At 40.2% G+C, this 14,557-nt stretch overlaps 1 protein-coding gene across 1 annotated transcript in view; it reads left to right on the forward strand.

Annotated features, from left to right (window-relative positions):
• The window catches only part of LOC136436292 (methylmalonic aciduria type A homolog, mitochondrial-like), a 44,297-nt gene extending 31,448 nt beyond the window's left edge, over positions 1 to 12,849 (forward strand). Inside the window, exons 6-7 of the mRNA XM_066430142.1 lie at positions 10,195 to 10,356; positions 11,123 to 12,849. Of these exons, the coding sequence (XP_066286239.1) occupies positions 10,195 to 10,356; positions 11,123 to 11,287 (327 nt within the window). The 3' untranslated portion in view covers positions 11,288 to 12,849. The remainder of the gene's footprint in view (positions 1 to 10,194; positions 10,357 to 11,122) is intronic.
• The last annotated feature ends 1,708 nt before the right edge of the window (positions 12,850 to 14,557 follow it).

The following is a 14,557-nucleotide window of genomic DNA, read 5'->3' on the forward strand; positions in this document are numbered from 1 at the left end:
CATTGTAGCATAGTTATTGCATTTGTTGGATTCCTTGAAAATCAGTTTGTCACTGTTAGAGTGACTTGAAATTATTTTGGAAGATGGAGAAATGCATTTGCAAGCAAAGCAAACTTTTAAAAGTTTATTAAGATACTGTTTACATTCATTAATAAACATGAAGTTTGTTTTGCCTGCAAATATACAATCATTTATCAATTATACACTATCTGGAACATCTGACTACAGTCTGTATTTAGAGATTTTATCCAGTCGCTTTATTTCATTTTGTATGGTATCATGTAGACAGTAGGGCATAGATTATTGCTGGGGTATGACACCCTGCTAGCTATGATAAGGAGAAGGAAGATGATGATTTGAGCGATAATGGAAACATAGCTATTGATTTTCTGATCCCTTTTCCTGTGTAGTAATTCATGGCTCACCAGGGGATTTGGGGGCTCTAAACAAAGGGTGAAACGCCTCTGGGCAAGGGTGACCTGTGATGACCTCAAAGAATTACAGGGCAGCCTAAGAGATCATTGCTTGTGCACACTTTGATTGAAAATGGTCTTCAATTCGGTTAACCTGCCAGTCATGGAAGGCATGGCAATAAAAAGTGGGGAGATTGGCCAGGATGAAATGCACATCAGTGTTACAGAGAAGGAAAATAGTTTGCAAGTCAATCCTGAAAGCTCAAAAACCAGGACATTTTTGCCAGCAATACCGCCGGTGTCCTCCCAACCACTGACCTGTTAGTCACGGAAGGCATGGAAATAAAAAGTGGGGGGATTGGCCAGAATGAGGTACACAATGAGGAAGCATCAGTGTTACAGAGAAGGAAAATAGTTCCCAAGTTGAGCCTGCAGTATCAAAAGCCAGGAGAATTTTGGCAGCAATAAAAAATATGGCTGGTGTCATAAGTGTTGGAAGGCAGAGCCCAACCCTCTCCTTCCAACGGCCTTTACCTCCCCAACTGAAGTACCCATTTTTACACCTGCTTAGAGTGAGGAAATTTGTGTCAAGTGCCTTTCCCAAGAACATGACATTGGTGGTTATATCAGAGAATTTGAACCCAGGATCTCTGTGTTTTGGGCCAAACGCCTCAACCGTTGTGCCAACACGACGCCACTAAGCAAGTTTTGTAAGCAAGTCACCCCAACAGATCCTGAAGCAATACTCTCCACATGTGCTGTGGGCATGGAATCATCAGAAACCTGTTGATGGAAACCTTGAATAACCTTGGCAGCACAGCAACAGCAAATCTTTCTGTAATAGCCAATTTGCCCTGCAGTTTCGGTGTAGATAGGAGCTCGTAATTGCTTGTTTGTGCTCAGGGACATGGGCTTATACTGCATTGTAAGACTTTAAATAAGGGCTATCACATTTCAAAGTTCGAGAGTGAGGTCGGGAAAGTTTTAAATCTTTACATTTTAAGAATTGAACATTTAAAAAGTGCACCGGTGAGGTCAGGAAATACATCACTTAACCTATGTGAGGGTGGTTCTAGGGCTATTGCATCTTAAAGAGTGCAAGAGTGAGGTCAGGAAAGTTTTTGGTCTTAAAATTTTAAGAATTGCACATTTTAAAAAGTGCAGTAGTGAGGTCATGAAGTACATCACTTAACCCATGTGAGGGTGGTTCTTGCCTTGGTGCTGAACATGGAACTGCTGCCTCTTAGGGCTATCACATCTTTAAGAGTGCAAGAGTGAGGTTGGGAAAAGTTTTTGATCTTAAAATTTTAAGAATTGCACATTTTAAAAAGTGCAAAGCTGTGTTCAGGAAATACATTACAGGGTGGTTCTTGCCTCTGTGCTGAAAATGGAACTACTGCCTTTTCATGGTAATCACATTTCAAAAAGTGTAAGATTGAGGTCAGGAAAGTATCTAATTTCTACATTTTAAGAAAAGTTACATCTTAAAAAGTGCAAGGGGGTCAGGAAATACATGTACATCACTTAACCCATGTGAGGGTGGTTCTTGCCTTGGTGCTGAACATAGAACTGCTCCTTCTTAAGGCTATCACAAGTTTAAGAGTGCAAGAGTTTAAGAGTGAGGTTGGGCAAAATTTTTAAGAATTGCACATTTTAAAAAGTGCAAAGGTGTGGTCAGGAAATACATAACAGGGTGGTTCTTGCCTTTGTACTGAAAATTGTCTTTTTATGGTAATCACACTTTAAAAGTGAAAGAGTGAGGTTGGTAAAGTTTTTGATCTTTATCATTTCCATATTTCTTATCTCTTTAAAACTGCTCTTCACTTGTTACAAATGCTTTGTCTGTCCCTATACAAATTTTCTACCATAACGACTTTTCTACCATCTAATTAACACAGTATGTACATCCAACAGTTGGTAATCCACCATAAGATCCCATATAATACCTTAATTACCCGATTTCTTAATTAGTTGTTTGTTGTACATATATTATCATGTGTTTTCAACTGTGTCAAAGTTTTTCTAACATATCCACTTATATTTGTATGTAACTATGTTATATGTTTTTTTTATCTATACTGTTGCCATGACCTCAGCTTATCAGCAGTGCTGACTAACATTGTATAGGTTTATCTATATTACAAAACTGGCCGCTAAGGACAGGTGGCCGCTATGGAGAAAATGTCGAATTTAATTGACCACGAGTGACACATGTTTTCAGTACCCACTGAGATACATGTACATTTATTCACCGTACAGTACAATGCCACCTAGTTAGTTAAGAACAAAATACATGTTGCTCAGTTGCCACTTACTGTTCGTTTTCGACCGTTTTCAAACATAAAATCGTGGCGACAATTTACCTTAGTCTGTTGTTGTGGTGGTTTGGTTCCCGCATGGCTTGTGTTGATCAGCTTCCACCATTATTCTAATAGGGTACTCAGAAGAAGGTCGCTCTTTTGAGGGCTTTTTGTCTTTTCAGAAAATTGCAACAGCCCACATTCTACATCATAGTGAAATTATCCACATTCATTTTGAAGCTTTTGGTTTAGCAATTATCCTCAGTGATACTTTGCAGCAAAATGAATTTAGCGCATTATACCTCCGTAACAGTGGTGTCTTCTGATGACCTTTGTGCTGCTACCTATCAGCGCCATTTTGAGCACAATTTGAATGAATTCCCGGGGAAAACGGAAATTAGGCCGACATTCAAACATTTCGCGAACTTACCGCATCAGGTACATGTGCGGATTGTATTTTCGAAAAAGCTGCCGTAATATTTGTCCGGTCGAAATGCACAGAAATGGTCCACCTTGCCACGATGTACAAACGCAAGCCATGTGAAGAAAATTATACTTGACTTCGCGTCATGCGTCAAACCATGGATTTTCTAACAAAGATAAAACATTCTGGTTATTATCCTATCCAGTTGAGTCCACATAAATTTGGTAACTGCGTGAAAAAAAATGAAGATTTTGAACCCGGCGTGCGGTGGCGATGCGGCTTCTACCGGCGCGCCGTGACCGTTATCGGCAGTGTTACTGTACTCTCGGGACCGGAAATTGTCTGGCTACGACCGCGTTGGACAGGTGGCCGCTATAGCCTAATTCTTAATGCTTATGTCAATGGGAAAAATCCAAGGGACCGACAAAAAGTGACCACTATGGGCAGGTGGCCGCTATGCAAAGGTGACCGCTGTTACAGGTTTGACTGTATGTTATAATCACTTTAGCAAAGGGAACCATGCTGCTAATGTGAGCATTCATTTCCATCACTATCTTCAATAGACCATTGATTCATTTGGAACAGCCACTTACAATGCATGCTGTGGGTCCTTTTTGCCCTAAATGATAAGAATGAGAGCACTGATCCTTGCCAGAACCTGTCCTTATCTCATCCCCCGTCCCTGTCAGATACCACAGTCTTTACAGGCATGTCGGGATGTAATAAAGGAAGGCTTACATGGTCATGGTCACGGTCATGCTTATGTCTTGAGATATTGGACCACACAAAGATGTGAAATTGATCAATGCATACATTTAAATTTGTGGACAGAGAAGTGCTGTAAATTCATTTGATATTGCAGTTGGTAGTTTCAGCAGTTTAGGGAAAAGTGAATAGCTCACCACATTTTATTTTAATAGTGGGAACAAACATTACTGTCCCAAATGTTAGTGATCAAATACATTGTATTTGTGATGATGAAGTTCTAGCAGTTGACTAGTGATAGTTTAAGTAGCTAAAATTAAGCTACTGTCAACAAATCAAGAATTACAATAGGATGTTTGTGCTAAAAACAACATCTAGCTTCCTGTTTGGTAGTTATGCCTTTAAGTGGGAATGACCCCCACCCTTGTAGCAGGGTTTGTGCTTATACCTAATGCACTGAGATTTAAAAAGCAACTATTTTTTTAATGTTAAACCATATAAGTTTCTAGACCCTCAACCCTGTCCAGTTTTAGAAATGTGTTCTTCTCTACTCCCTTGTAGAGTTTTATAACATTTTGTATTCTGTTTTCTTGAAATATCTACTGAACTACAACATTATCATTTATTCTATTTGGCACCTGAATAAGTATAATTCAAATGTTTTTTTGACAACCTTGCCAATGTTTAAGTTTCGAAATATCATTCTGGAGCAGTCTGCACGGTGAGTTGTGACTGTGGTGCAGACCTGGCCTTTTACGATGCAAAAAAACCTGCAGGGCAGTATAAAAAAAGCCCTGTCATCCCATCAAAATGATAATTGTACTGTTTCCACTGCTGCTGGGCATGCTATAACTTAGGCTTAGCAGCTTTTATCCAGAACATAAGGTTGTATCCAGAACATAAGGCTTAGCAGCTTGTATCCAGAACATAAGGCTTAGCCCTTGTATCCAGAACATAAGGCTTAGCTGCTTGTATCCAGAACATAAGGCTTAGCTGCTTGTATCCAGAACATAAGGCTTCTTTTCCATCACAACTTGGTGGAAACTATATATGAGATTTACGTTTGTGAATATTAGTCATCAAGGAAATTGAAGAATAGAATCTTAATTCAATTTGGATTACGGTGTATGAAATTATCAGACGTTTCAAGTGTTCACCTGACACTTTTCATCAGTATATGTAAGATTTGCATTGTCCATATATATGCAAACACAATGTAGGTACGTTCTGGGTACATATTTAACTTAGCCACCTTCAAGGCCAGTCACTGCCATTAAACTCCCCTGAAGTTTCTTTCATCCAAACGATTCATCACCCAGAGTGAAAGAGCTGCAAACACTGTGTTTATTTCTGGACTTTTGCATAACAATCTCCAGTGGGGACATTGACAAATGGCCATCTCAGCTTGGTGCTGCAGCCCTGGTGACAATTATGTTCCTCTCCATCAGTATCCTACAGAGTACTGTAAATGCAGAAATGTTCGTGGTGGTTTTATGTTCACGGTTTTTGCGGTGAACTCTTTACCGCAAACTTAGAACCACCCTAAAAAGCTGTTCCATTGTGTGACTGTAGCCCTACTATTGTTTCAAACACAAAGTCAAACCGTAGAGAACACGCCATTTTCTCCCTACCGTGAAATTAAATCCCCACAAACATCTCTACATTTACAGTAAGTGATTACAAATTTGACACATCAGCCAATACATCACTTAACCCATGTGATGGTGACTCCTGCCCTTGGTACTGAAAGTGGAGTTGCTGCCTTTTTACGGTAATGGAGCCCAGCAAGTCTTTGTAACGTGAACCTCAAAGTGGGACCTCATAAATGTTTAGTGCCGAAATCGTAAACCACACTAGCACACTGGCTAGCTTTACTGGGATGCCAAATGGCTTTCGCCAAAGGATGATCACGAAATGGGTGCACAAATCACAGCCATAAACTATGCCCTATGTGCAGTTATAGAGGTTATTGCAACTAGGGATTCAGAAAATTCCATTTTGGAGTGGGGTGATGCTGGGATAGACCCTTTATGGGTCGAAGTGAATTTAGGATGGTCCATTTCTGCAAAAGGTTGATATGCAGTAGTCCAAATTTGTATAGGATGGGCAAGGTGCAAAAATGGGTACCTGACTTTTTTGTTGGAAGAAAAGGGATGGGCTCTGCCTTCCAATACCATGCCCTGGACACGGTGGATAACAACCCACTGCCCCTACGGCCTCAAAAAGGCTATGGGACTACCTTTTAAAGGAAGCATATTTTTTCTACGTCTTGTACAAAATGGTTTGCAAGATGATATTGTTGCAGTGTAAAGTTACGTTTCCAGTGGAGCATACCTTTTGCAAGTAGATTTGTCACTTATTGATTAAAAGTGTTTCTGTTATCCTAGTATCAATCAAACTATTTATGGGTCTCTCGGGGAAAATTACTGATGTACAACATGAGTAAGTGAGGTCAGTAAAGTGCTAGAATCAAGCTGAGACCTTGAAATAGATCATAACAGTCTTGAAAGGGGTTGTCCTGTTTTTAGGACACTCCGATATCACAGTTTTATATTCCCCTCACTAATCCTAGTAATCAGTTTGGCTTAAAAATTATGAAATATGTAGATCATAACCATGTAAAAGGGGTTGTCCTGTTTTTAGGATACTCCGATATCACAGTTTTATATTCCCCCTCACTAATCCTAGTAATCAGTTTTGGCTTAGAAATGAAATATGTAGATCATAACCATGTAAAAGGGGTTGTCCTGACTTTAGGACAGTCCAATATCATTCTCTCTCTCTAATCCTAGTAATTAGTTTTGTCTACTTTGCTTTGTTGCGAAATGCACTGCTATGTATGAAGTGCAGTTTTCCTGCAGGGAAAATTACATGGCTCCATCAGGACTTTTATGTGTATTGATTACTTTTGTGGCATCTGTTCCCCAATAGCATAAAACTTTTAATATAATAGATTGCCATAAACATGGCAGTATAAACTTTGTTATTTGGGTATAACTATTACCATAAATTGCTCCAGGGATTAAATTTCAAGGTAGCAGGGGAAAGTAGTTTTTTGCTGTGTTTTAAATTTGTGATTGAAACAATTCTGTAGCACAGTAGTAATACATTGGAAATGCACAGTCATGAATTTGCAATGAAGTCACTTGAAGTTTCGAGATTTACAGTATTGTGTGTCATAGCCATTCTTTGATGCCAGTAGTGTGAAGTCACATGTAACCATTGGAAGTGAGGATATTAATAGTAGGTTTAGGAATCATGCAGAGGTGCGCTAACCATAACAAGATAGAGTGATAAGCAAATCCCTTCATATTTCACCATGTTATCGTGCAATACCAGCTAAAGCTGGAAAATCTCTATTAAAATCTTCAAGCTTTATGAAATGAAAGCTCAAAGGCTGTACCAATCCGGGGTTCCCTGATTTGTCCCGTTGACGTTGTGCCCTTAGGAAAGGCACTTAACACGACTTTCCCCACTTAACTCAGGTGAAAATGAGTACCTAGCTTTGGTTAAGGACGTCCCTCGGATAGGACGTTAAATGGAGGTCCTGTGTTTGAGGAAAGCTACACCTTAAGCACGTTAAAGAACCCAACACACTTATCGAAAAGAGTAGGGGTTCTTCCCGATGTGTGTGGATCATATAAATCTGTCCGGATATGCAGCTTGTACTCTAGATCTTCAGTACAAACTTGGTGTGTTACGCATTGATGCGGTTTACCGGGTATGCAATACAAACAAACAAACAATTCATGTCCTCATGTGCAATTTTGGTTCTCGCAAGTTTTGAAAAACAAATCTCCAAGATTGAAACAGAGGACTTGAAGGAAAACTTGCATCTGACCATGTATCGTCCTTGAAACTGCATGTACCAGGGTACCCAGACGTTTCTCCGCTGTCTCTGTTTTCATGTGGATCTTCTTGTTCAGCATCATTTCTCAAAAATCATAGAACCAACCAATTAAATTGGCGTGTCCTTATCTACAATCTAAAATTATATTAGAGGCTCTGTTATTCATTATATCTATAGCGGTGTCTGAACATGAAGACCCATACTCTATTAAGCCCTTTATTCCCAACATGGTAAAACTGATTGTTTAGGATGGCAACTGATATGCTCTGTAAATTGCTTTTTTGCGCAGTGAACCAGAATTAATTCAATCTCTCTGTGAAACTTTCATGTTGATGGTGCGAATGTATTGAATTCCACATACAGATAACCCAAATCTGACACACGTAGCACATTAATCTCAGTACAAAGTGTTCTTTGACACGGAAAATTAAGTGGAATATATAACTGTAATGGTAACACTAAAGGTGCCTGGGTAAGCACAGCACACCAATGACCCATGCCTGAACTACACAGTAAATTAACACAAAATGATACAAATATGGGCATGAGTTAATGTGACTATAGAGGATTACAGAAATCAAATGTATCTGTATGACACACCTACATAAAGCGTTAGAACCTTGGTGTCTTCTGTGTCACTGTAAATTATATATAATGTAGGTCAGGGTTTTATTTATAAGATAAAGGATTAGAGGCAGTGGCACAGCGTTGGCACCAGTTAGTTCAGGCTAGTTAAGCAGGAGGTCAGAGGTCAACACCGAGAAGACATTAAGTTTGAGTGGTGTCAGTTAAAGCAGTCTCAGCAGATCTGATGACGAAAAATCAACTACGATTGAGTCGTCTCTTGGGTTTCCATTCCCCCAAAGGAACAGGCAAACTCTCCAACTGAAACTGATGTGGTCTGACTGAAGCTTTGACTAAATGTGCCAAAAGAGCCATGTTTCCTAATTGCATTCATAGTCTATTGGTCAGCATCCCTGCCTCTGGATCTTGAGTTCAGGAGTTTGAATCCTGGCTGTTGTTACTCACCCAACATGCATACTACTGGAAAGGGTTGCAGTCCTTAGGACGGGATGTTAAGCATTGGTTCACTGTTCATTGTACCCTTGCAAAAAGAGCTAGGGGAATTTTCCTGTTGCGATGAACCTGCTAATACTGTACATAGCTTCTGCCTTCATTGTCATGACTAGTGGAAGAGTAGCTCTTCAGTGAGCTTGACTGGTTCTTCCAGATCACTATGTCTTGCATGAATGCAACTGGAAAGGGTTCGTAGTCCTTATAACAGGACCTTGAGCTATGGTCCACTATTCATTGTGCATGTCGAAAAGACCTAGGGGAATTTTCCTGGTACATTGAACCGGTAAATACTGTCACAGTACACATCATCTGCGTTCATTGTCATGACTTATGTAAGATTAGCTCTTCAATAAGCTAAACCGTATGAAGATCACTTTCTTGCTTGCTTTTTCCACTGGTTGATGATTTTCCCAATGAACTGTTTGAAAATTAGACACCCTGCACTTATCCAATTTGCCAGATATTTGCACAGCTTCACCAGACTGAGACAAATCACCTGCACTTGGAGCTGTTTTTAGAATAATTGAGGTGTCTAGACCAAGTGTCAGGGTTGTGAAAGCACAGCAATATCATGTCTGATGATGAATGGTTACAGATACACGTGTGACAAGGATCTCTGCTGTCGATGTGACCTTATTGGTGTCATATGTCTGTCTGATAAAACCATGTCTCTATTTTTATTTCTGAACTCTAAACAGTTTCTTCTTTTTTATGAAGAGAGAAGAAGCATGTAAATTATATATACATTTAATAGATAAAGCATAACATAGTTTTCTTGTCATAGTGGTATTTAGCTTAATGTATGTATCCCCAGTTGGGCATAATTATGAATTAAACATTATTGTCATTCTCATTTACAACTGCTAGGAATGAGGTGATATTGGAGCCAATATAGGGTTAATGACCCACCCATGGTCGGTTATGCTTATAAGTAGTGGGGTCATGTAGCGTTGTTTGGCCCGGAGCCCATGGGCCCTGGGTTTGAAGGCACTTTACACGACCTTCCTCACTCCACCCAGGTGTAAAAATGGGTACCTGACTTTGGTTGGGGAGGTAAAAGGCGGTGGAAGGAGAGGGTTGCAGGGCCCTGCCTTCCAATACCATGCCCTATACACAGTGGATAGCAACCCACTGCCCCTACAGCCTGAAAAAGGCTATGGGACTCCCTTCTTAACAAGTACTGACATTTTCGCGTGGTTTTATGTTTGCGGTTTTCACGGTGGACTGCATTACTTAAAATCAATGCAAAAAGTGTTTTCATTATGTAACTGTAGCGCTACTATTGTTTCAAACGCGAACTTAAAACCACCGTGAGCACAACAATTTATCTCTACCGCAAAATTAGAACCCCGCGAACATTTTTGCATTTCAGTTAACTTACTCATTATATTTACCAAGGTGTGTGTCTTTATTTCCTGTTCTTAGGTAATACGGGTGTCGTCGTTAACCAAGGAGGGCATCCCCAAAGCCTGGGACAGAATGACAGGGTTTCGGAGCAAGACTTGGAACTCGGGGGAGCTGGACATGAAACGGCGTCGACAACACCGGGTCTGGATGTGGAACCATATACAAGACAGCATGATCAAGGTCAGCCCAGTATTCTGACAACCCAATGTTCTGATGTTAGTGTTAGGGTTAGGGCGTGTTCGAACTTAGATGCGTGAGAACATAGTAGTGTCAGAACATATGGATGTTGGAACATAGGGGTGTTGGAACATAGGGTTGTGAGAAAACAGGGGTATCAGAACATAGGGATGTACGTAAAACCATCAGTGAATACATCCAACTGTTCTATAAGAATAGGAATATTTGTTTGATATTCAGGCCACTTTGATTTCTTGGTCCTTGGATTTAAAAAGATAATGGTAAATATGTTAATATCAAAACAGAGTCTTAGGGAAAAGTCACACAGATTCAGGTTTTCCTCATCTTTTTATCATGTCTTGCTGTATTAATTTTTCACCTTAAAATGTCTGAGACCAAGATGTCCTGTGGATAGATCCGTATGGTAGGTGGGTAAGGGTCAGGAAAGCAAAGGTGAAATTCAATAATGGGCCTACTGGCTGCTTTCTACAGTACTGCAGCGGAACTTTTGGGTTCCATATCTTGTGTCCTTGTAGCCTGATATCGAATCTCTTCGTCCTCCTGCATAGCCGAGTCTCTTTGTCCTCTTACGCAAGAGAATGAAGATACTCTGCAGCTGTCAATACGTTTGGATACCAGGCTGGTGTTCTGGACATGCTATGGTCATGATTTTTGAGTGGTGGATAGCTGTTCAAGGCTAGAAATACTGGGTGCACGTATTCCCAAAAATAAATTTCAAGCCCTGCTGTTGTTTTTTCTTCTTCCTCAGCTGTTCCGTCAACATCCGCGTGTACAGAGATCGATTGACGCGATGGAGGACCGAGTCATGCGGGGAGAGGTCACACCAGGTGCTGCCGCTGATGCCTTGCTCCGTGAGTTCCAGAAATCCCCCAAAACAAGCAATGCAGAACAGATAAAACAAGACAAACTATAGCAGGGCTGTCTCCAGCTGTGTTTTTTCTCCTTTCCACTCATTGTTTTGTTCGTTTATTCGTTCGTTCACCGTTCAGACGCTTGTAGTGCCTAGTGGCACATAGGGCAGCAAGTTTCCTTGCTGTTTCTGTAGCAGGGTATATTCTTAAAGGCAGGGGTTGCTAGCCCTTCCCCCTTTAACGTGCTTAAGGCACTTCCTTGAACTTGGGACCCCTTTCTGAGAGACGGGTGCAGCCGCCACCAAGATGTCCTGCCCAGGATTGAACTGGGGTCTCCCAGTTAGCAACTAATTGGAACCAGGAGCTCAACTATGAGGCTGCTACATGTACCAGTTGATACATAAGGACATCCAGCACTCATTGTTTGGGAGCCTACAATGTATTCAATCTGTCATTTTAAGCTTTGATACAAAAATATAAAGTCAATTTCATGTTATGAAGAGCAGATTTTTTTGGATGGACAGGGTGAACTTTTTGTCTGGCGCAAGAAGCCAAATTTCCATCCCGGAATAGGGGGACGGGTCCTGAAGACAGCCATGTATGATATACGTGTCTCCCTTCCATGAAGGGTTTTATATGATGTGTCGTCTTGTGGTCAACAAACTACAGTTTTGTTATATCTTTCAAATGATACCAAAGCCGTACATTCCCAAAGGCCACAAAAGTACTATACTGGTTGTACAACATGTGGGGTACGACATGTGAGGTGACCAACGATGTATCGCAGTGAGTCACAGTGAGAACTTGCGAAAGACAGATGCCAACCGGACGGCGATGCTGTTGTTGTGGCTACAGACTGGCAGGGATATTATGAATTGCAGTCCTGATGATTTTAGATACTGACTGAGTGTTTAATAAGGCGTTGAAAAGCGTCTTTGGACAAAACAAAGTCAGGTGCAAATTGCTACAGTTCTTATACTGGAATCATAAAGATACTTATATGCCCCTCTATGAGATCCTTGACCATTGCTGAGAAAAAACTACCGGTAAACTACATGTATATGTGCAAGATCGTTTCCATTAAATACAGAGTATACCTTTGGTTGTTTATTGAGCAATAAATCAATGTTTCTATCAGAAAGACACCAAAGATGGTGTGGGTATCCTACTATTACAGTTACTGTATCAGATAATATACATTTATATGTGTGGTGAAAAGATATACATGTACAAGTATACCGCAATGGCAGATAGGTGTACATGAATTAACATAATTTAGCATTCCAATAACCAGAGTCTATGGTGTACAGGATTGTAAAGTAAAAATGGATTGGGCATTTGCAATATCCGTTATCCACACATCAAGGAGAGCATAGAAAAAAAGTAAAATGCAACAGTGACAGCTACGATACTTCAGTCAATTGAAGCATTTTATGGGTTATGTTATTGTTTTTGCTTGAAGATGTGTAAGAACATGGCACAAGAGCGTTTGGAATAAGGCACTGCATGTTTAGCTCTTGTCTTCCCTTGATTACAGATGTACTAAACGGTAGAGTCATTATGGATACGAACTGTACTTGTTGCAAAGAATTTATATCCAATAAAAGGGATTTTCTACAGTGAAGGAAGGCTTATTGCATTTCCTGCAATACAGGTCTGTCGAAGGTCACATTGAATCAATAGTCAAGCCCTAACTCCCGGCCGATAATATTGTCACACAGTGGTGTAATGTGTCTCAGCAAGTTTCTTCCAATACCTCATGCTAAAGTTTATATGGATCACTTTTAAATGTAGTTGAGTTTAGTGCGTAATATAAGACACCAAAACACAACATTTCTTATCATATTCTCTAACAAGGATAGTCTCATTCAATGAACATAACCATTTACACCAACTAAACACCTGTTTAATGGTATTGAACAGACCACTAAAAATCATACTTCCAGCTCGTGATTCCTGACACCAGGTAAATTAAGATTAAAAGCTGACTATACCTGCAATGACATCACAGTAAACAAAGCAGCCAGTTTGGAACCTGGCACCATGGCTTGCAAAAAAGGTAATAATTGGATGAGCAAACAGTGCCTATTAATAATCATCATGGTTACATACAACTGCAAGATGTTACAATATTTGCTTTGCTTTTATCTCAAAAGGTACATAAAATCAGTAACGTTATGCATTGTATTGATGCAAAAATTTGTTAACTGCTATTAACCCAGCATCACACAGCAGCAAAATGTCTCGCCTGACAAGTCTGGGAGCAGTAAAGGACAATTTTAGGAGCAATTAAGGTGTCCTCTGGATCCCTACACGATTTTTAAGGATCGTTCCAATGTGTGAGGTCTCAATTCTCCGGCAATTGTGAATTTAACACCCTTTTGGTGATCTATAAATTCAGCCCAAGTTGTTGTCAGTGTGATGCCGGCTTTAGGTATACTCCTTGCCATTGTTCAATATTCTGGACTCAATGTTGGACATGGTCCATAGGCTTCGCATTTGTCATGGATATAACATTGACTGACTGTCTAAATTTCTGCTATGCATACTTGGATCTCCTCTTACTATATAATGATAATGCTTTCACAGCCATAATGATGGATGTATTTCATTGATTTGGAGTACTGATTACTTGATGAAGTGAACTTGATTTATATCTTGAAGTTGAACATTAATTTTGACTTATTTCTCGCACATTAAGTTTGTAATGAAGGTTTCATGATTTGGCTACAGGCAAGGAATAAGGGAATCTGTTAGAGAGGGACATAATGTGTAATCAACTTAGGTTCCTCCTCCGTATGATGTAACATTGATGTGCTAAAAATGTGGGAAAAGAAGATATCGACACTATCTCTATTCCTACCTATCAGGACAAATATCAATTTAGACTTCTTTAGTTAAGCCCCTTACCCCTTCTCTACAGCTTCAGTGCCGCTGTTAATTATCATTACTTCACGACTTGCTTGCTGAGATTTTCCACGACCACGCTTACCTGCCTTCCATGTGCGACAATCTATACTTAATAAGACCGGCTATGCCAGGAAATCCCACAGGTGATTACCTGCGACCGTTATTGAGCAAACGGTATCAGTTATGCAATCATCATCCGTCTCGGCATGTATTGTGGCGAGCGAGAATCACACCCTCGTCACCGCCGTGCTTCATTCTGACGTGAGAGGAAATATTAAAGGCAACGTTACTGCCCACATGTCTTTCCCAAGCACCCATCCAAAGGCAATAACTGTAAAGTTCCCCCATTCTCTGGAATTCTAAATCTTTTCTGGCAAAATTTTTCTTTCTTGTTTGGCAGCACCTGTGACCATCAAGCCAGG

Source organism: Branchiostoma lanceolatum, chromosome 6 (assembly GCF_035083965.1).
Source record: "Branchiostoma lanceolatum isolate klBraLanc5 chromosome 6, klBraLanc5.hap2, whole genome shotgun sequence".
Classification (NCBI taxonomy): domain Eukaryota; kingdom Metazoa; phylum Chordata; class Leptocardii; order Amphioxiformes; family Branchiostomatidae; genus Branchiostoma; species Branchiostoma lanceolatum.